Here is a 21,977-nt window from a genome sequence, read left to right as displayed (position 1 = left end):
AAAAATTGATATAAATTTATATGAGGTAATTGAAAAATCTTGCTTACTACCTGCAACACTTATCTGGAATTTCTAGGTAACTTAAAGACCAAAATTATGTTGGGGAACGGGTTAATTACCAAAAGGAGTAAATGTCATGGGTTTATAATCCATTTGTAAACTAGAGCTATTAGATTCATATCTAGTATTTCGTTTTTCAATTTCCGGTTCAATTCCAAGAATTTGGTTTGTCACAAATGAATTGTTCTGAAGAAGCGAGGTTTCTTGCTAAATACCTTGGTATAGATGTTACATATGTGAATAATGTTTTGGGCTAACAGATGTCATAGATTGGGGAATATTTTTGGCCATAAGAAGTGTTAAACACGTTAATCTGTGACAGCTAAGTTGAGTGTGACTCTTAAATTACATATTGGTATTAGACTCCACAGTTCGCATGCTCAGGTTGAGCATTGACTGAACTATAAGAATTGTGCAGATGTTAGCATACATCTACACCAGTACAAGTACTTGAATGCATGTTGTTGCCAAAGGCTTTTGAGTTGTTCTTTTCCTGGTTCACTCCATGAACTTGTGCACTGACACTGAAGTATTCTTAAATTCAACTGCTCCTGCTAGATCCAGTTAAGGGTTCTGCATTTTGGTCTGCTTTCAGTATCTGTATGTACCCCGTTGTTCACCAATTTTTTTGTACCTCTTTTCTTCCTAGGGAATGGCACTATTGACTTCCCAGAGTTCTTAACTATGATGGCGAGGAAAATGAAGGACACAGACAGCGAGGAAGAGATTCGAGAAGCTTTTAGAGTGTTCGATAAGGTATGGACCAGTATATGGAGTTTGACTGCTCAGATGGAAGTCAACAGCTAGGGGTTTCTTGAAAAATAAGGCTTCATGAGTTGTCCTGGATAATATCAACTCTTTGAAGATTGGTGGGATTGATTGGCAGTGTCTGTGCGTGTGGGTCTTTAGCCTCTGCTGCAGAGAGAAGGCAAGCTTATGTCAGAGCTGGAACGGTTTGTGGTGTAAGTTCGTTTCATGTGGTGGTTATACTGGTGGATGAAGGCCATGTAAGGGCAGATGTTGGGAAACAATAGCCTAAAGGCCTTTCTTTTCAGCTTTGATTTGCCCTCTGTGATGTAGTGTAAAAAGAATCCTCCGCTACAGTTACAGAATAAAGATTCCCCTCCTCTTTGAAGACAAATAGTGCCCTTCTATCAAAATATTAGCATTTACCAACTTGGAAAACAGAAATACATAAATGTTGCATTGCATGATCTTAGAATATGCTTTTTCATAAACATTCTTGCACCATATACAGACTGTCCTAATTGATTTTAGTCTCTCTGAGAGCTAACCAGTCTTATTTTGTTTTAATATTTTTCATCCTGTACAATTCGAAATATGTAACCATTGGATGGTCGGCAAGTGCCAGGCGCAAATGTATTGTCGTGCATGGTCTTAGGTTTCTCACTTATCTGATCTTACAGTAAGGATTCATTTAGGCTTTTTATCTTGTAGGTAAAACTGCTTTACAACAGTCAGTCGTAACCCCTTAACTGCTCGAGCCAGTAGTATGCTAGGATTGGTAGTTTTGTAGCGCTCATATGCCCGGAGGCGTCTTGGCGCTAGCTTTTTAACACTAAAGGGCCCTGATAAGTTGCCATAAAGCCATGGGTCTAAGGATTTCCAGAATTTCGTAAGAGCCAATGCAGATTTGATACTAAAGGGAAGAGTGTTCCAATGTAAGACTGTGCCTTTAATGGAGATACCGCCACCCCAAGAAACAAGCTTGTGGGAGGAAACCAACCATCAGCACTGAAATAGAATTTTTTCAGCACCGTTATCTGTCACATATTGGGTGCCACAGTGTTATGTTTGGAGTTCAGGACACTCCAACGAGAATAGGGAGTGGTTAAAACACTAGGTCTTGCATTGGGAGATTGAGGTTGTGTCCCAGCTCAGTCTTTGAACACATTAAGTATTACGCTTTATCTGTTCCTTGGTCTCGGTGAATCAGGTTGCCTAGGCAGCTTTTTGTCAATAATGCTCTTTCTTCACATAAATTTGCTCAATTTTCTCACCGTTTCTGTGCCACAATGGATCTCTGTTAGGTTATTACCATTCTCCTCTCACTCAAAGCCTTCTTCCTATGTATATGTAAAGAGGATGCTTAGATCAACTCTCAAATGTCTGTTCTTCCTTAGGATGGCAATGGGTACATCAGCTCTGCTGAGCTCCGCCACGTAATGACCAACCTGGGCGAGAAGCTAACAGACGAGGAGGTGGATGAGATGATACGAGAAGCTGATATTGATGGAGATGGGCAGGTCAACTACGAAGGTCAGTCCCCCAGCATGCATGGGAGGAAGAGAGGTGTATGGTTAAACTGTAAAGATTGCTGCTATTCCTTTGGAATTGGAGTATCTACTTTGGTTTGTTGAAATGAGAGAAGTGTAAAGTCTGTGGCATTCTCTCTGGGGAGGGTGTAGGCACAAAAGGTCTCCGTCGAGGCATGGAAGGTCGCCGTTGAGGCGCCGAAGGCGTTCGAAGCCGAAGAAGAGACGCTCTGCGTCCAGGGGCCGACGCTCACCGTATGGTCGCCGTTCTTCGACGCCGAAAAGAGGTGGAGACGGACCTGACGCCGTGGGAGGTTCGCCTACGTCCCAGGCTGGAAAGGAAGGCGGTTCACCGCGCTCTGTGTATTCCGAGGATATATACCCTGTCGGGGAAGATGACTCCCCCCTCCGTTACCGAGGGGTCCCCGTCCGAGGACACCTTCGCCGCCTCCGTTGCCTCCACCGCAACCTGGATCTGGGTTACCTGAGGTGCCACCTCCGGTTCCTCCGAGGTCGACCTCTGTGCCTAAGTTTCCGACGCCTCCGAAGGGTACGCCTAAACCTAAGGCTCCGTCAAAACCTAAATCACCTGTTCCTGTGGACCCGGTTGACCATCCTCGGCCGAGGAGGTCCCGTTCACGCTCCGGACAGAGGAAGATCAAGGAGTCGCCATAGATCCTCCACCAGATCAAGGAGTCGCCATAGGAGGAGGGGGTCCAGGTCACGCATGGACTCCTACAGGACCCATACTTCCTACTCGCCGACCTTATCGGACTCTCCAGAGACCAGGATCTCTCCAGTGGACGACATTGCCACGTTCCAGGAGGTTCTCCTGAGGGGGGCTGCGAAGTTAGGTATCACGGTGACGGCTCCAACACCTACGACGTCCGTGATATTCGAGACGCTTTACAAGAAGCACTTGTCTCGCCCTCTTCTGCCTCTGGTGCCTGGACTGAAGGAACCTGCGGAGGAGCTGTTCCTCACGCCAGCGGTGGTGAAGGCCGCTCCGTCCTGGCTTCTGAAGAACAGGGCCCCGGATTCGGACCCTGCTTTCCTGAGAATGGATCCGGTACCGGATTCGGTGATTGTGACGGCGGCCAGAAAACTACACTCTACCTCCCCGTCATCCACTGAGCCACCAGATAAGGAGAGGCGGTGGATCGACTCAGCAGGAAGGAAAGCGTGTGGGACCGCTTCCGCAGCCATGAAAGCTGCCAGCGATACGGCTCTGCTAGGCCGTTACGACCGGGCGCTGTGGGACTCCCTTCAACAGTTCGTGGAACTGCTTCCGAGAGACAAGAGGGAGGACTTCCAGGAGATCCTCAAGGAAGGGATGCTGGTTTCAAACCAGGTGATCAGTGCAGCGGCGGACACCTCCCTGTTGGCTGCACATGGTTACTGCCATGGAATCAACCAGCGGCGGCACGCCTGGCTTCGGCTCACGTCACTCAAGTCGGAGGCCCAGCAGCGGGTGGCCAATCTGCCCTTTTCCGGAGAGACCCTTTTCGGTAAACACGCAGACGATGAGATGGCCCGCATGAAGGCGGAGGCAGAGACCCTAACGGCTGTGGGCTTGGAGAAGCCCAAAGAGAAGAAATCCTTCAGGCCTTTCCAGAGGTGCTACGGCGCACAGGGAAGAGGACGAGGGCAGTCTTCGGGACAGCAGCAGTTCCGGAGACCCTTCCAGAAACGTCAGAAGGGTAGAGGGGGACAACAGTCCTTTACCGCGAACAAGGGCCCGGCCGGGTCTCGTCCCTGAGCGGTTACTTCCCCGTCATCCGTTACCCGCTCCGGTGGGGGGGGAAGTGTTCCATTTTTTCTGGCAGCGTGGAGAAAAATTACTCAGGACAAGTGGGTGCTGAATATTGTTTGCAATGGATACAGTCTTCGATTCCTCAGCCCTCCTCCAGCGATCCCTCCGGTCAGCTCGCAGTATCAACTGCGCGAGCTCCAGGCGGAGGCCGATATCCTGTTAAGGAAAAGGGCGATAGAGGACGTACCTCTGTCTCAAAGAGGAAGAGGTCTGTACTCCCGGTTCTTTCTGGTTCGCAAGAAGGACAAGAACGAGTTCAGGCCCATTCTGGACTTGCGGCAGGCAAACAAGTGGATTCGCAGAGAAAAGTTTTGCATGCTGTCGTTGCATCAGATTTATCCTCCGTTGCAACAGGGGGACTGGCTTTGTGCCATAGACCTACAGGATGCGTACTTCCACGTGCCCATCGCGTACAAACACAGGAAGTTTCTGCGATTTCAAGTCGGCACCAACCATTACCAATACACAGTGCTGCCTTTCGGGTTGAAATCTGCGTCCAGGACATTCTCGAAGTGCATGGCAGTGGTAGCGGCACACCTCAGGAAGAACAAGGTGTTTGTCTACCCGTACCTGGACGATTGGTTGATCAAGGCCTCCTCCTTCTCGGAAGCTCAAGCGGACTTCCAGAAGACGTGCGTTCTCTTGAACAAGTTGGGGTTGCACATCAACATGTCCAAGTCTGTCCCGATTCCGGTCCAATGCATTCAATACTTGGGAGCCACCATCAATACGCTGTCAGCAAGCGTGTCTCCTTCGGAGGAGCGACGGCTATCGAACTTACGGAAGGCTCAGGCTCTTATGACCGCTCCATCTACAACAGTGAGGACGGTGTCTTCTCTACTGGGGTCGATGGCCTCTTGTATCTTCCTCACTCCTCATGCACGACTACACATGAGACCTCTGCAGGAGTGCTTGGAGGACCAATGGGACCAGAGGAGAGGATCTTGGGACGACAGGATACGACTGTCTCTGCATGTTCTTCAGTCTCTGAAGTGGTGGTGTTCAGCGGAGAATCCCCTCAGAGGGGTTCCCTTCCACAAGGACATTCCTACTCACTCTCGTGACGGATGCTTCTCTCCAGGGCTGGGGAGCGCATTCGGGAGACTTACAGATCCAAGGCACGTGGTCTCAGACATAGTCCACGTATCACATCAATTTCCTGGAACTCAGAGCTGTTCACTTGGCACTGAAGGCCTTTCATCCATCCTTCCGGACCAACTCTCTGCTTGTACAGACGGACAATACGACCACGATGTATTACCTCAACAAGCAGGGGGGGGTCGAGATCGCGCACCCTGTCTCGGGAGGCGCAGATGATCTGGCGCTGGCTTCTGGCCAGGGGATTGACGATAACGGCTACCCATCTGCCAGGTGTGCAGAATGCTCAGGCGGACGCACTGAGCATACTGATTCAGGAAAACCACGAATGGGTCATAAACGACGACGTACTAGGAGAAGTCTTCGAGAGGTGGGAGACTCCAGACGTAGATCTGTTCGCCACCGCTGAAAACAGCAAATGCAGAGACTTCGCCTCCAGGTACTACCAGCAAGGGACGCTGGGGAATGCACTCTGGATCAACTGGTCGAACAGCTTTGTTTCCGCTTTTCCGCCCATTCCCCTGATTCCAGCGGTGCTCATCAAGCTGTCCCGTTCCAGGGCAAGGATGATCCTGATTGCCCCGGAATGGCCCAGACAGTGGTGGTTCACAGACCTTCTACACCGGTCCCTTCTTCCACACATACGGTTGCACCCCAACCTCTCGTCCTTGAGTTTGGCGGCATGGCTCCTGAGATAGTGCAATATGGCCATTTAAATCTGCCCGAAGATTGCATGGACATACTGAAGGAGTCTAAGCGACCTTCCACTCGGACGTCCTACGCTTACAAGTGGAAGAGGTTTTGTATCTGGTGTGTGTCCAGGAACTTTGACCCAACGACATGCAAGGAAGATGTCATCCTTCCTTACCTTCTGCATTTGGCGCAGTCTGGCCTTAATGTTCATTCCATTAAGGTTCATCTCGCTGCCTTGACTGCCTACAGGAAAAGCCCTTCACAGACTTCCTTCTTCCAGATCCCTGTGATCAAAGACTTTTTGGAAGGCTTGAAGAAAGTGTTCCCTCCTGTCAGGCTTCCTTCGCCTTCATGGGTTTTGAATGTGGTGCTGTCCAGTTTGATGAAGGAGCCTTTTGAACCCATTCATAAGGCTTTGTTGTAGCACCTGTCCTGGAAGGCGGCGTTCCTCGTGGCCATTACATCGGCCCGCAGGGTGAGTGAAATTCAGGCGTTGTGTTGTAATGAACTTTATACTGTATTTCATGCTGCTAAAGTTGTTATGCGTACTCACCCTAAATTTCTTCCCAAGGTTATTTCTGACTTTCATGTCAACCAAACTATACCTTTGCCTACGTTTTTTCAGAATCCTTCATCTCCAGCGGAAAGGTCTTTACATTCCCTGGATGTTAGGAGGGTGTTGAAATTTTATCTGGATAAGACCAAAGGTATTCGTAGGTCAGACCAATTGTTTATCAATTATGGATCGGTCAGGACGGGTCTTGCGACCTCTAAGCAATCCATCTCTAGGTGGATTGTGTCCTGCATACAACTGTTACCAGAAAGCTAATAAGACCTTAGGAGGTAAGCCTAAGGCTCATTCCACCAGGGGCAAAGCTGCCACGACAGCCTAGATCCGTAATGTGCCGACTGCAGAAATTTGCAAGGCTGCCATTTGGAAGTCGGTTCATACGTTTGCTAAGCATTACTGTCTCAACACTGATGCCAGGGCGGATGCTCAGGTTGGACAGGCTTCACTGCGGAATTTGTTCGCACAATAGTGGTGTTGGTTTCTTTTCTCCACCGCCGCTTTTGGTGTGGGGATGGGCTTGCCATTCTATTCACTAGATTATGACTATACACAGAGATCCCCTACTACAGAAGGAGTAGTTTCTTTTCTGTAACTCCAGTTCTGTAATAGGGGTATCTCTGTTATAGTCATTAGCGCCCGCCCTCCTCCCCGGTGGAGACAGATATTTATGTAAGGAATGCTACATGTCTGGCGTGTTACGCCTTCAAAAAGAACTGAAAGTAAGAGGGACCTGCAGGGCATTCTGGGATACTGTGAAGTTCTGGAAAGTTCTCTTAAAAGCACAGTATCCTATTCTGAGCCACATAATGGCAGCCTATGGGGCTTGTCTGTCCATGTCTTCCTCTCTATCATCCAGAGGGGTTTTTGCCTAAGGCAAGGGAAATCTGGACAGGCTTTGCTGTTTTGTGGATTTTCGGTGGAATTTCTAGCTGAAGTACTGGACAGTGTAGCCTGTTGTAGGCTGCATTATATGTCTTTAAATTCTCTCTTAAGTGTCTGTGCAGTTCTGCATTTTTTCGACACTTTAAGAGATTATTTTTGATTGCTCCGGGGTCCACGCACATGGGCGGGACTATTCACTAGATTATGACTATACACAGAGATACCCCTACTACAGAACTGGAGTTACAGAAAAGAAACTACTCCTTCGTTGAGCACTCCCCAGTAAAGGGACAGTAAGGGAGGTCTCCGTGGTTCTCTTCTTCCTCGTGGGACATGCGCCATTCGTTCTGCTGAGAATGAAAATAAGGTGAAGAATCATTTTGGGGATCCCACCAATCTGCAGTCCTTTGTTTATCTACCCCTGTACTCTCGACCTTGTAACAGGGACCAAAGGTTAGCAGTAGGCAAAGGTCAGGTGAGTACCAAAATTACAACACCAGCTGCACTGGTGCGACTGGGTGCTGTGGTAAAAATCGGAGTTTGGCGCAAACCGTTTTAATGGAGACTGGGGGTGCGCAGGACCACACTGCTTGCAGGTAGGTAAATTGGTTACAGGGGCTACGCTTTGTGGGTTTAGGACCAGCACGGATGGGGACACAAAGCACCACCAAGCATACACCACCAGCGGCACAGAGACTGCAGGGTGCAATTTCGGCATTGAGCGCACAATGCTTTTCAATGGAGATTCTTCTTTTGACAAACAGGCTGCAGGTGTTGCCCAAGGGAGACCAATGGCAGAAGAGGTAAGTAAAGATGTAGAGGGTTATGCGGGCACTGTTGGTTCCGCCCACCAAGACCCAGGGGCTTTAGGTGAAGGGGTGCCTTTCGAAGTCTGTCTTCTTACCAGAGCCGGTTGTGGTTCAGGTGAGCCTCTGGAGTCACACTGCAGGTGCCATCGTGGATGTCAAGAGAGATCAACCAATGCTGGATTTGTGGTCCGGGTTGCTGTTGAGACTTCACTGAGCAGGTGAGCCACTCCGACTCGGGCTGTTGGTGTCTGGTGCAGAGTGGGCAGGAGTTGCGGTTCCAGCTGGGTCTGGAGCACTTGCAGTTGATTTCTTCTAGACCGGTCCGATATCAACGGGAAATTGGAGTCTTATTTTTTCAAAGGCAGCAGCCCTCCCAGGATTTTCAGGTTACTGGCTGCAAGACAGGTTGCAGGCTTGTCAAAGCTGGAGACAGGCCGGTAGTGCTGAGGCCAAGGCAGTCCTCTTCAGTCTTCTATGCAGGGATGTCTACTGTCTTTTTAGGTCGTCGCAGATCTAGTTTCTAGGTCTGGAGGAGCCGCCCAAATTCAAAATTTAGGGACGTTTTAGGGGAGTAGCAGGTAGAGCCAATGGGCACCTTACTTGGGTTGACTACATCCTCTATTATGCCACCCTCCTATAGAAGGGGGCATAGACCTAGTCTCTCCATTCTGAAGATGGCTCGGACTGAAAAATGTGCTTCACCTCGCCACGTTTGGGGTGGAGTTGGCAGAGGAGGGCACACCTCCTATTGTAAGTTTTTACGCCCAAATTGCGGTGTAAACTGGGGGCTGCCATCTGCTGCTAGCATCAGAAGCTGGGGTTTGCATTACAAAGGCGGCAGGCATTTGAAGCTTCCCTATCAAGCACCGTGCCCATCCTGGGGGAGGAGGTGTGACGCCTCCGCCCAGGATGTGCATTGTTCTGGTCCCAGAGGGCAGAAGCTGTCCACCCAGGGTCCAGAAACCTACCTGCGTGTGGCAGGCTGCCTTAACCCCTTCGATGCTGATGACGAGCTCAGCTCGTCATCAGCCACGGGGGGCGGGTGCGGATGACGAGCTGAGCTCGTCATCTAACGCAGCTTTTGAAAAAAAGCCGCGTAGGGAAAAATCACCGAGCAGCGATGCGGTTAAGCCAGCCAGTGCTCACACCAGGGTTGGTAGGGTTTCGGGGTGCACCTCTGAGGTGCCCTCTGAGTACATAGTTTAATAAATCTCACATTAGCATCAGTGTAGATTACAAGTTCGTTTTGTACCAAACACTCCTGGTTTCAGTGGAGCCATCATGGTGCTGGGGTACTAGAGTTGTCGAGTTCCCAGCCCATGTACTCTATGGCTTCCCTAGCACTTACAATATTAAGGAGTAGACCCTAATATTGCAGGGGCCTCTCTGCTCTGTTCCTACACCAATGATATAGTGCACCCTGGCTTACAGCTGGTAAAGCCTATTGGAGGGGTGACATACCTATATCTTGGATACAAAGCACAGGTGTAAACCCGTTAACCCAGTTGAGACCCACTGGACTATATATCAAAAAACAAGTGTCTCAACCAGTAGTCCTTAGCAAATGTAATTACAAAGAGTGTATAAATCCCTTGAGGGAGGAAAAGAAAGGGAGACCACAAGCAGGTTTTATAGAATATAAGGTGTTATTTGTAAGTAGTCCTATCAGTACTGCAGTACAATTTTACTTAAATTAACCATAACAACCAAGTGTTCACTGAACGTGCTAGTGTTGGTGAACGGCACAGTGACACAAAGGTGATAAAACAGCGTGAACGGTGGAAAAACAGTAAAATCATGTAGTTATTAGGTCAATGATACAAGACAGATTGACATAAGTCAAGTATTATGATTTAGACAGTTAATTGACCCCATGAAAGCCGCGATTTGTGCTGCGTAGTCAAGAGAGTTTCAACCTGTTCAATATCAGGTCATCTTCAGGGCAATGGATACTAAATCACGAATAGTGCTGAAAGGATAATGCTGCAATGATCCAAACAGCAGGGTTGAAGGTCGTGAGAATCTGGCAACAGAATACACAATGCACTCTGGCAAGGAAATGAGATAGTTGATGGATCCTGGGGGGGTTCAATGGAATTCAGGATGCAGGCTTGACCTGGGTGCTGGATTGGCGCTACCCAGCGTGGAGGAGAATTAATCCGGGGGTAGGCAGAGAAGGAATTACCGCTGCAAGGTAATTCGAACCGGACGGGTGAGGCGTCTGGATTCACAGTTTAGTGTGCTCACGGTGGGAAGAATAAATCAAGGGGCAAGCAAGATAAATTATTACCGCTCCCGCAGGACGAGTGAAGCGTCCGAAACCTCAGCCAAGCGTGTTCTGAGCTGTACCTATATCTTGTACCTATATCTTGGGCAGTGCTAGTTGGCATGGCACACAGGTTGTGTGCCATGTCGACTTTGTTGTTTTGTCTGCGCCAGGCATGCTGCAGTGCAGTCTGCATGGTCTAGGTGAGGGGTTCCAAGGAGACAATTTTCAGTCTCAATACCCTAGGTGCCCATGTACCTTTTACGAGGGACTTACAAGGGGCCTGAAGGGCCAGTTGTGGATCAGTTTTAGGGAAAGGACACTGGTACTGGGAACCTGTAGAGCAGGCATGGGTCCCTCTACATTCAAAGTTTCAGGAAAAGCCAGGCAAAAAGTGCAACAGAACCCTACTTTCTCACACCTGTGTGAGATTAAGTAATCTTGGAAGACAACACTGTTCCTTGGGGTGAAAATACAGTGTCTGACTGAGAAACCGGGAAATTAAGGACAACCAGCTGAAGGCACTGTAGGAATGCAATATGCCTTTCTGGCTTCCACTGAAGTACGGAATACCCCTACGACTGGAGAAACTCATTGCAGTTAATAAAAACTTGGCACAATGGCATGAAGTTACCACTTGCAGAAACACTGGAATGTAGTCTAAGTCAAAGTGACTTGGACAGCAAGAATGTAAGTAGAAACTTAGATGTAGCAGATACACTGGCGTGCAAATGGTGGAAGTAAATGCTCCATTAAGTTGCAGTGAGAGCTGCTAATAAAACCTGTACTTGATGTTGGACATGCTAGGTCCTTATGGATGGATAGCATTCACATAATGCTTCTGGTATGGTTGGCCGAGTCTACGAAAAGAAGTCCCAAGAACAGAAGTTTTGCCTGCCTGTTCAAGTGTACTAACTAACACTTGGCTATGGTTGCATCAAAGCTGGTGGACCTTGAAAGAACTGCCAGACTACCCACCCCCTATCTTGTTGCAGGACCATATAAAGATTCTCCGAAAGAACATTGTCCAAGGATTTTTCAGCTGAAATATTTTGTTCAAGTTCCACCATCTTCCCAACCACCGCCAACTATGTCAGGCTCCTCTACTTTACAGCTTTTGGCAGAATGCATGGTCAAAATTAATCTATTTCGTGCAGTCTATTTTTCATTTTTTTGCACTACTCTTTATTTGAGGATTTTCTTTATAGGTGTTTGTTAATTACAATTGTCCAGAATACAGCTTTCTCTCTAGTGGTGGAACTCAAGCAGCACACTATGGGCCAAATGTATCAAGCTTTTTTCCAGTCGTAAACAAGCTGATTCACAGAATCACCCTGTTTGTGACTGTAAAAAAGCATAATTGGTATGTATCAAACCCAAACTGCAATTTGGTAGCATGTTACCAAAACTCAATTTTGGTTTGTGACCAAATACCGCTTTATTTGGGAGGGACATCCCTTCCAAATGGTATGTATTAATGTTTTGCGACTGAATTCCCGTTGCAAAACATTAATAATTTACCGACTACCGAAGTGTAGTGGGAATGCATTCGCAAGTGGGAAGGGGTCAGTCCCCTTGAGACACGTTTCCATTTGTGAATGTAAAAAAAAATTACAGTGAAGGCGGAAGTCCATGGGACCACTGCATCTTCTTAAACAAAATTTAAACAAAAGTTTTCTTTTTAAACACATCCTGTTTTCCTTTAAGGAAATCAGTTTTTTTTGTAAACTGCTTTATTTAAAAGCAATCGCAAACATGGTGGTCTGCTGACCTCAGCAGGCCACTGTCCATGTCATGTTTATTCCAAATGAGTTTTAAATTGCGACCTACCTTATTAATATTCATGAGCTGGGTCAATTTACACTAGAAATCGCTAAACTAAATTGAGTTTCCTATATTGGGAATAGTGATTACCTGTGAGAAAGTGCCCTCTTTCTCACACAGGTACCCAGGGCACTGTGACTAGGGAAGACCACTAAGGGCTGCAGCACATATTGTGCCACCCTTAGTGTCCTGGTACCATTACACTCTCACACTGCCTTTGCAGGCTGCTTGTCTTGGTGCAAAACAAAGTGAAGTAGACATGGCACACATCCCTGTGTGCCATGCCTACAACTCACTGCCCTGGCAAAAATCTGTCACCCCTCTGGCTGGATGCACTGTACCAGTGGTGAGGGTACCGGTGCATGAGCCTTTGTACCCCTACAGTGTCCAAGTCCATTCTTAGACATTGCAAGTGCAGTGCTGCCATTAAGAGTATATGGTGCTGGGAGTTCGTCATTACGAACTCTGCAGCACCATAATGGCTACACTGAAAACTCAGAAGTTTGGTATCCAACTTCTCCGCACATCAAACCCACACTGATGCCAGTGTGGGTTTTAATGAAAAATGCACACAGAGGGCATCTTAGAGATGCCCCCTGAAAAACGACCTTCCACTAGTGTCCAGGCTGAGTGGCTGCTTTCAGCTGCCACTACCAGACCTGTTTCTGGACCCCTGGGTCGAGAGCCTGCTGCTCTCTGGGACCTGAAACAATGCACATCCTGGGACAAGGTGCCACGCCTCCTCCCCCAGGATGGGCAGGGTTCACAATGGGGAAGCATCAAAGGCTTGCCACATTTGTGAGCTTCCCTAGGCCACTTGCTGCTTTCAGCAACTGTACCCCACTGGTTCTGAACCCCACTTTGGGCGGGAGAACCAGCGGGGAAAAGAGCGGTTTGCCCACTCCTGCCAACTTCACCCCTCAGGGGGGGTGAGGTGAACCACAACTCTGTCCACGCCATCTTGAAGATGGGGGGGGCAAACCGCTCTTTTCCCCGCTGGTTCTCCCGCCCAAAGTGAGAGGGGGGGGGGGGCGTTGTTGACAGGCTTATGCCCCCTCACTGGAGGATGACATAATAGGTGTACTCACCCTAGGGAAGGGACCCATTGGTCCCAACCTTTTTACCTACCTACCTGCACCCCTGAACCTTGCTTCCACAGACCAGAACCTGCAAGAAGAAGAGGGACCGAACAGCCGTGCCGAAGCAGGTTCAAGGTGGGGACAGGCCGGTAGGGCTGGGGCCAAGTCAGTGGGCGTCCTCCTCTTGTTAGCTTTGGCATGGCTGCTTGGTACTACTTCTTTTTCTTCTTGAAGGTTCTTGTCTGAGGAAGCAAGGTTCCGGGGAGGCCCTAAATACTAGATTTAGGGGTGTTTGCGGTAGGTAAAAAGGTTGAGACCAATGGGTCCCTTCCCTGGGGTGGGTGCACACCCTATTATGCTACCCTCCATTGGGAGGGGGGCATAAGCCTTTTCCTGGTCGGTTGGCTGAGTCAGAGTCCACCATCAACAAGATTGTGGGGACTGAGTTGTGCTCCACCTTACCTCCCCCACCTGAGGTTTGGAGTTGGCAGAGGTGGGCACACCTCTTACTACGTTTCCGCGCCGGTTCTCCTGCCCAAAGTGGGGGTCAGAACAGTGGGGACCAGTTCTGAAAGCAGCAAGTGGCCTGGTGAAACTCACGAAGGCGGCAAGCCTTTGAAGCTTCCCCTTTGCGTACACTGTCCATCCTGGGGAAGGAGGCTTGGCACCTAGTGCCAGGATGTGCACCTTTTCAGACCCCCGAGAGTAGCAGACTCTTGTCCCAGGGGTCGAGAACCATGTCTGGTGATTGCTGGCGAGCAGCCACTCAGCCTAGACACAAGTGTTCGTCGTTTTTCAGGTGGCATCTCTAATATGCCTTCTGTGTGCAGTTTTCATTAAATCCAACACTGGCATCAGTGTGGGTTTATTGTGCTGAGAAGTTTGATACCAAACTTCTCGGTTTTCAGTGTAGCCATTATGGTGCTGTGAAGTTCGTAATGACAAACTCCCACCACCATATACTCTTGATGGCAGCACTGCACTTACAATGTCTAAGAATGGACTTTGACACTGTAGGGGGTACAGGGCTCGTGCACACTGTAGGGGTAAAGGGCTCATGCACCTGTACCCTCACCACTGGTATAGTGCATCCAGCCAGAGGGGTGACTGATCTATGCCAGGGCTGTGGGTTGTAGGCATGGCAAACAGGGATGTGTGCCATGTCGACTCTACACTTTGTTCTGCACCAAGACACGCAGCCTGAAAAGGGTGTGTGTGTCTGTGTGTAATGGTACAGGGCCTCTAAGGGCGCCACAATAAGTGCTGCAGCTCTTACAAGTCTTCCCTGGTCACAGTCTCCTGGGTACCATTTACCGGAGACTGATCTGTGGCCAGAGATGCCAATTGTTTTTTTAATGCAGGTTTAGGGAAAGCACATAGACCAGAGGCACCTGATTGGCAGGAGCCCAGGGCACACTCAGTCAAAGCACATCCGCAGTGCAGCAAAAAGTGAGGGCTACCATGCAGAAGAGGGCACTTTCTCAGAACTCACCCCAGCTTTCTTCCCACTGTGGTTTCAAAATTTCATTTTAATCAAACCATCTCACTACCTACCTTTTTTCCTAATCCATAGGCTCCAGCTGAAATGTCTTTACACTCTGTGTTTAGAGTTCTAAAATTCTATCTAGACAAAACCAAAGATATAAGGAAAATCAGATTTGTCTTTTTATTAATTATGACCCAGTAATAACTGGCTTTCCTTCATCCGAACATATCCTCTCTAGATTGGTAGTTCCCTTCATACCTCGTTCACACCAACGAGCTAAAAAGCCCCTACCTGGAAGACCTAGAGCACATTTGCAAAGGGGAAAGGCTGCAACTACAACTCTTGTTAGAAATGTTCCCATTTCAGAAATACGTCTAGCTGTTCCATGGAGATCTGTACATATCCTTACTAGACACTGTTGTGTAGATTCAGACTCTAACAAACACCCGAAAAGCTTCTTTAAAGAAGCCTTTCCTACTAGAGTATCTGCTTTAGAGCGGTTTCTATTTCATGTCCGCTTATTGTGGGATGTGATTCTACTCTATTAAGTGCTTATGAGACTAGTGATAAGTATCACTTGGAAGACAAGGAAGTGTAATCCTAGTTTTCTTTCAGGGAATACTCATCAAAGTCATAAGCAACCCTAAAATTGAACACCAGGCAATGTTTAAGAAGCATATGATGATTCAAGACCTACCAATGCTAGAGAACGGTATTTGCAGGGAAGTAACTTTCTGTTAATACCTCATAATGTATAGACAGTAGAATGCCCTTGCAGTTTGTGAGGGCCCAGGCCATTTAATACTCTCCTGTGCTCTGGATTGACCGTCAAAGATGGTACATTTTTCCGGAATTTATTCTATGTCCTTAAACATGGATGCCCATCTCACTTTCCATTGTACAGCAGGCCAACCAGAATCCAACTAAAGCTGCGGTCTCGTCTTCAAACAGTCTCTTTGCTATAACCCAGGCTTCCAAGATTTCCCTGTGTGCCATCTATGTTAAAAGCCCTGTTTAAAGCTGACCTTTACTAATTCACTTGTATGATTGACCACTATTTTCAGCTGCTCTATGATGGCAAGTAATTGTATTTGCCTGTGATTGCAATTATTGTTTCTGGGACACTGACATTAGCAGAGTTTTTATAGTTTAACCATTGTTTAGAATCACCAAGCTTTTAGTGTGATGTCCCTGCATTGGTTGACAGCTGACCTTTACCTTTTGTGTGTACTGTTCTGCCTGGGTGTGCATTTTCCTGGGGTTTGCTCATGTTCTATGGGTATCTTCATTCTGCGGTCCTTCTACAAAGCCGCCAGGCAAAAGACTCTAAAAGTGGTGTACGTGTAGCAGGCAAAGTGCCTAAGCCACATTTGGAGCTGTCCTAATTCTGCAAAATAAATACAACACTTTATCCCGGCCCTTCAGCAATCCAGGTATCTGAAATTGCCTGGCAGGTATATCGACTTTCCTTCTCGAAGACTACTGTTCCCATCTCCCCTTTTAGCCTCACAAGCCTTGCCACCACCTTCCGTAAGGTTAGGTGTCCAAGGCTTCCATGCTCTGGTTGTTGTCCTCATAGTACTAAGGATCTAATCCCCATACTACCTTCATCCTAGCCCAGTCAGGAGTGTGACTAAGATGGGCAAGCTAACCCTCCCTTCAAAACCATTTCCGTTGTGTGATCCCCAGTCATGGAAGAATCCTGTGCAGCATCCTGCCTTCAGAAGTGACCCTGAGTTACGTGTGGTGAATTATAGTTGTGTATTTCCAGCATGGTGCCTGCCTGAAAGTGGTGGATCCTGTCGATAGCTCATCTCTTCCGCAGTCTCTTTGAAAACGTTTAGGAGGGCTTTTTATTGTTTTTCTACCATAGTTCATAATACCTTACTATAACCTGGTTTGTGAACGGCGGTGGCTGGAGGAAGTTGCATGTCTAGTATAATGGCTGTAAGAAAATGCCTTTGTATGGTTGCCCCCATGTTTTTTGACTACTACCGCTGGTTTTTCAACTCCGAACACTTAGGTCTGCTAACCAGACCTCAGTCCCAGGGCTCTGACCCTAAAGTGTATGTCGAATTGGCTATGCCCAATTGGAAATGGCTAACCTACCTTTTAGTCCTTAGTAAATGGTTCCCAGAACATGTACGTTAGAGGGGTACCCTAGGGCTTGCATCACTGGTTGCTTCACCCTGGAGTTCCCCAAAGTAGAAATAGTCCCTCCAGTCCGCCACTGTAGACTGGTTAAGTAATCATGCACTGCCAGCCCGATTTTGCTATTGAAAAAAATGGCAAAGCCGCCATTTCCCCAGGACACGTGTGCAAGTCACCACTGTGGCAGGCCTACTGAGCCCTAAAGGCAGGGTGCAACATATGACAGGCAGGACATGTACTTTACATGTTCTGACAGTAAAACACGCAAAACAATTGTTTTACTGTGGAAATGCTTGGCCACCCAATTGGTGAGTACAGGATTACACGCTGACCCTTCAGCTGTGCTAACTCCTGAAAGGTGCAACCAAAATGAGCACTCCATGTATCAAACAACTCATTACATTAACCACTACTTGTATCTCAAGTCAAAATTGATATAACTTGTTGCTGTTTGCAACTTTTGTAAAGCTGCCACTTTGTTGTCTTTAGAGCTCCTGTCCTGGCACACATGGAGCCTGTGCCATGAGACTGCGTTCTTCCCTCCTGGGGAGACATGACAACGACTCTAAGGAAGGAGACAATGAGGAACTTCAGGCTATGGAGGTGTCCCCTCCCTCCTGCAGTAAGCCACTTAGAAGTTAGCCCCGAAAAGCAGGTTTCGAAGCTGAAGCCGCCTTTGAAGGGCAGATGTGGAATGCCAGGGGGTGGGCTGCACCATTGTTGAGGTAGATAGGCTAGCACTGGGAGGACAAAGGGAAAAGAAAACCAGTTGTCAAACTGCTTTCCCCAGGGGCGTGCAGCCCTGATATAGCCCAGGAGTGGGGTAGGGAGGACTGACCACTGAGAGCGGTTTCCCCATCTTGGAAGTGGACAGAATAGTGCATCCTGAGAGAGCCAGATGCCACACCCCACAGGAAGTGGTCACCAGGTAAGAGGGAGCCTAGTGGCCCGTTGGCTACCAAGCCCCTCTGCCCTGAGGGCACTTTGCAAACGTAAATGGGGCATCCCCGGCACCAAGAACAGATCTTGATTGACTATGGACTACCCTGCTGCACATAGGGACCAACAAAGAGAGGCTATACCGTTGACGACTGCACCTGGTGGTTAACAAAGAGAAGGACTGTGCCTGCCACGTCCTGCTCAGGGAGATGCTGGCTCCAGAGCCCTGTCCAGAAAAGAGACTTTAAGTGCCAGCCGACTGGCCTCCTGTTCACAGCACAGGGACACAACACTGAAGAAGCCTGCTGTGGCAAGTTAGTAATATAAAATCTTCATACCATTGCCGTGCAACACCAATAAACAATATGTGACACACAGTTACACCCCAGTTCACAACCCAGGAGTGCTGTTGGAGAGTTGATGTGACCCTCCTAAGGAGAGTTATCGACTCAGGCTGGATTGGTCTGCGACAGCGGACTTGCGACAGCGGAAGACTGGACGTCAAACAGCTGGAGAGGACTTCATGGACCATCGACCCTGCAAACGGGACTCCTTCACTATCTTCACAGGAATCCCTGCAGGAAGGCCCCTGTCGACCACGTCACATCCACAGCATCCTTAGAGCAACTTTGCGTCCTTTATCCCTTGCATCAGGACCATTCCATAGGAATCCATTGTAACACCGATAATTCCTAGAACTGCTGAAGGACTTCTTCTGTGAAGGTAACTGCCGTGGTGGACCCTGCTGGTCCGCTTGGCTAGCTCACTGCTGAAGTATTTTCTCCCCAAGAACTTCTAACCAGTGACACTTCTCTAAGTTTTCCTTAAAGTTTCTAAGTATCCAATTCGTTGAAATTGCCAAGGCTTGTTCGCGGTTGAGTGAAATTGCTTTAAATCATTGATTCCAAATTCTTTCTCTGGAACTTTCCAGTGGATTTTTTTGTTCTAGTGACTAAATTCATATGTACAAATACAGTCTATTCTTATAAATTGGTGTCGGATTTCTTGAGTGTCGTCCATTTCTTCTTAAGTTGATTTGGTGCTGTTTAAATGCTTACACTTGTTCCTCTGGGTAAGTCTTGCTACTTAGTGCCATAGCAACCCAGGGTTGTACTGAGGATGTAAAGACAAACCTATGGGCCCGAAATTTGGTTTGCAAGAGTATTATACAGTGAGGTTGCACAATCACACCACAATATATATTATACCCCATTTTCTCAATGGCTATATGTAATGTTGTCTCCTTCAGGGTCCAAAGGGTGTGTCCTTCCTTGGAAAAAGAATGAATGATTCAGAACAAGCTTTTGCTCTCTCAAATATGTAGTTATGGATGCTCCTTCCATTGAAGTCTTTCCTTTGCTTTTCTCTCTACATCTAAGCCTGAATAATTACAATTCCTAGCTTAGGTCAGTTTGTATTCCAGATGGGTCTCCTTCACTCTTTTATTAGGTCTGTTTCTCCTTGGTTCCCTTTTCTCCTTCAGTCTGAGCCGAGGTCTATTTATCTACAGATCCGTGTGTGCATATGCACTTTATTTTAAGTCTAGGTTTAGGTCTGTTTGTCTGTAGTGTGCACATTTTAGCTTATTTAGGTGTTACTGACTTGATTTCTATGTTGAGCGTTTAAAAAGATCATCAATTTAGAGGGATGAATTTAGTTAAGCCATGAATTTCTTGAGAAGGGCTGACCAATGTCCTTCTACCCCACCCTTTTGAATCTGGGGATCAGTTTACATTTTGTACCAATAAATAAGACCAATGTGCTAGATGTAGTAATGCTGTTTCTTCGGGGACCTTTTTAACATTTTTCTGTGTTTCTTGCAGAGTTTGTACAGATGATGACTGCGAAGTAAAGTTCTAGAACCTTCCGCTGCAGCAGAGCAAAAGATGGGGACTGTACCTGCCATCGCTCTATGCCCTCTGCTTCCTCCCTCGTCCCTGTTGCCAACTCTCCTCCTGTGATTTAGCTCCATTCGCCCTTCTTGCCAAGCATGATCCGACTACCCTTGTCTGGCCGTGGGCGTCTGATGCTACCAAGCGCCCTGGGACATAGGCGCAGTGCATGCCCTGTGTAGCGATAGCTGCACCTTCTCGTGGGAGCGTGATCTTGTGAAATACTCCTACCTTAACCCTCCAACCCTTCCCTCTTTCCCTCTGAAACGGCTGCAGGGAGAGAAAGAAAAGCTGGCAGGGCCCTTCATTTAACCCTGCTGCCCTGACAATGTTGACTAGATAAACTGAGAACTTTGCCTTTCTCTAACTGAAGGGCATATTAAAGGATGTGTTGGATTGACATCTGGTCAAACCTTTGATGTTCAGTCTTGCACAATAGAAACGTGCTTCCTGAGAAGCAAAGGACTCTGTCTCAGCCAAATTGGAGACTCCTTATTCTGCCTAAAGTAGTTAATGGCTTTGGTATAAGAATTACTTCCAAAATTATGTAAAGGTCGAGGTAAAATGGAAACCCCGACTGGTGTAATTTATAATTAAGAACAAGCCAGTGTTGACATTCCACAGGAGCTTTATCTCGTCAGATTGCTCCAACCAAGAGAGCACACAGGTTAATAATTATGTATGACTTTGTTCTAGCCAGATTTGGTGTTCTGGCCTTTTTCTGGCTCCACAGCTTAGCCAAATATAAGCCTGTGTAGTGCAATTGTAGAGTCTTGCCTGTAGTATTCACATCAAATTTAACCTGCATCCTATGAGCTTGGGCATCTTTTCTTTAGATGGCACGTGTACAGACATAAAGTAGGCCTAGTCCCCCCCGCATGACTGGATTTGAAATATAGAGTGATTAATGGGAAGGCTATGTTTTTAAAGGAAGACTGTAAATCTAGCGACAAGACTAAACCAAGGTCTTCCCTAACTTCAAACTTTAAAAACCTCACCGAATTTTTGGGAAAGCTAGCCATTTCAAAGTCATCTCATCTGTCTATGTTGTGTAAAATACAATACAGACTTTATATTTTGCCGTATTGTGCAAGCACAGTCCTAGGACCACATTTGCCTACCCTTTGCCAAACTCCACCCCCTCTTTTTTATATACATTTCTGTCCTTGCAGCCGTGCCTCCTACTAGCATATTGAAGGATTGGCTTTAGCAGGCCACTTTTTCTTCTGAATGCTGGATTAGCAGCCCCTGGCCCATTGACTCCATTGCGTGTTCTAATGTCTACCGTTGCCTCCATGTCCTTGTTTGCATTTTTGGTATTGTGGCTCGTGTGTACTGAATTTTTTTAAACATGCTTAATGTGAAACGAAAGAAACTCCTTTTATATGTGTTTCCAATCCGCTCCCCTTCGTCTAATTTTGCCTCTTTGAGGCACTTCTCTTCCATTCCATGGTGATGTTATGCTCTTATTTTCAATAAACTCTTAACTTTTATTTCTATCCAGTGTACTTGCTCAGTTTTTTGTGTGTGAAAGTGCTGAGTCTCTGGATGCTTTGGTGCTTGAGTGTTATGAGTATTGTATAATGTTCACTAGAAATTAAGTTTGATTCTCTCAAGTGATGTTGTATAATCTGTGTGAAAGAAGAGAGAATATGTGTGCGGCATAGACTTCTGTATCGCATGATGAGCACACTTCTGCCATTCAGTGTTGGGGTTGTAGTGATTACATTTTAAGAAGTGCTTTTAGTTTTGCTAGTGCAAAAACAGTTGATGGACAGAATGCAGAACAATGTCATACATTCACACCAATGAAAGGAAGGGGTCCCAGTACTCAAGGATCAATTTTACAAGACAGACAATAAAAAAACAATTGAAAATGGAGTCTGTCTCCTGCTACATTGAAGGTTTCATTGGAGATATTAAATGTCCTAGCAAAACTTGCTTTTGCATTTGTCACCCCGAGTGGGATGGGTATGCTCAGACGTGAGTCCCATGCTCTCCACACCACTGGAGTCAAGCTATCCGGGCTGAAGACTGCTGATAGCCAGAAACAAGTCCTAGGATGCTTGTTTCCGGTCCAGGAAAGACATGGCTTGGCAGCTCGGGCTGGACTGTTCCCATGAGGCACAGGGTCAAGG

The 21,977-nt window shown here is 47.3% G+C and overlaps 1 protein-coding gene across 2 annotated transcripts in view; it reads left to right on the top strand.

The window, feature by feature from the left end:
* The window catches only part of LOC147691817 (calmodulin-1-like), a 57,827-nt gene extending 36,489 nt beyond the window's left edge, over nucleotides 1–21,338 (top strand). For both annotated transcript variants that reach the window (XM_086938110.1, XM_086938111.1), the window contains 3 exons: nucleotides 710–816; nucleotides 2,205–2,340; nucleotides 19,771–21,338. In XM_086938110.1, the coding sequence (XP_086794236.1) occupies nucleotides 710–816; nucleotides 2,205–2,340; nucleotides 19,771–19,799 (272 nt within the window). In that variant the 3' untranslated portion in view covers nucleotides 19,800–21,338. The remainder of the gene's footprint in view (nucleotides 1–709; nucleotides 817–2,204; nucleotides 2,341–19,770) is intronic.
* The last annotated feature ends 639 nt before the right edge of the window (nucleotides 21,339–21,977 follow it).

The sequence above is a fragment of the Lissotriton vulgaris genome, chromosome 9 (assembly GCF_964263255.1).
Source record: "Lissotriton vulgaris chromosome 9, aLisVul1.2, whole genome shotgun sequence".
Taxonomy (NCBI): Eukaryota; Metazoa; Chordata; class Amphibia; order Caudata; family Salamandridae; genus Lissotriton; species Lissotriton vulgaris.
The sequence above is the reverse complement of the archived record's forward strand: the minus strand, read 5'-3'. Positions and strand labels throughout refer to the sequence as shown.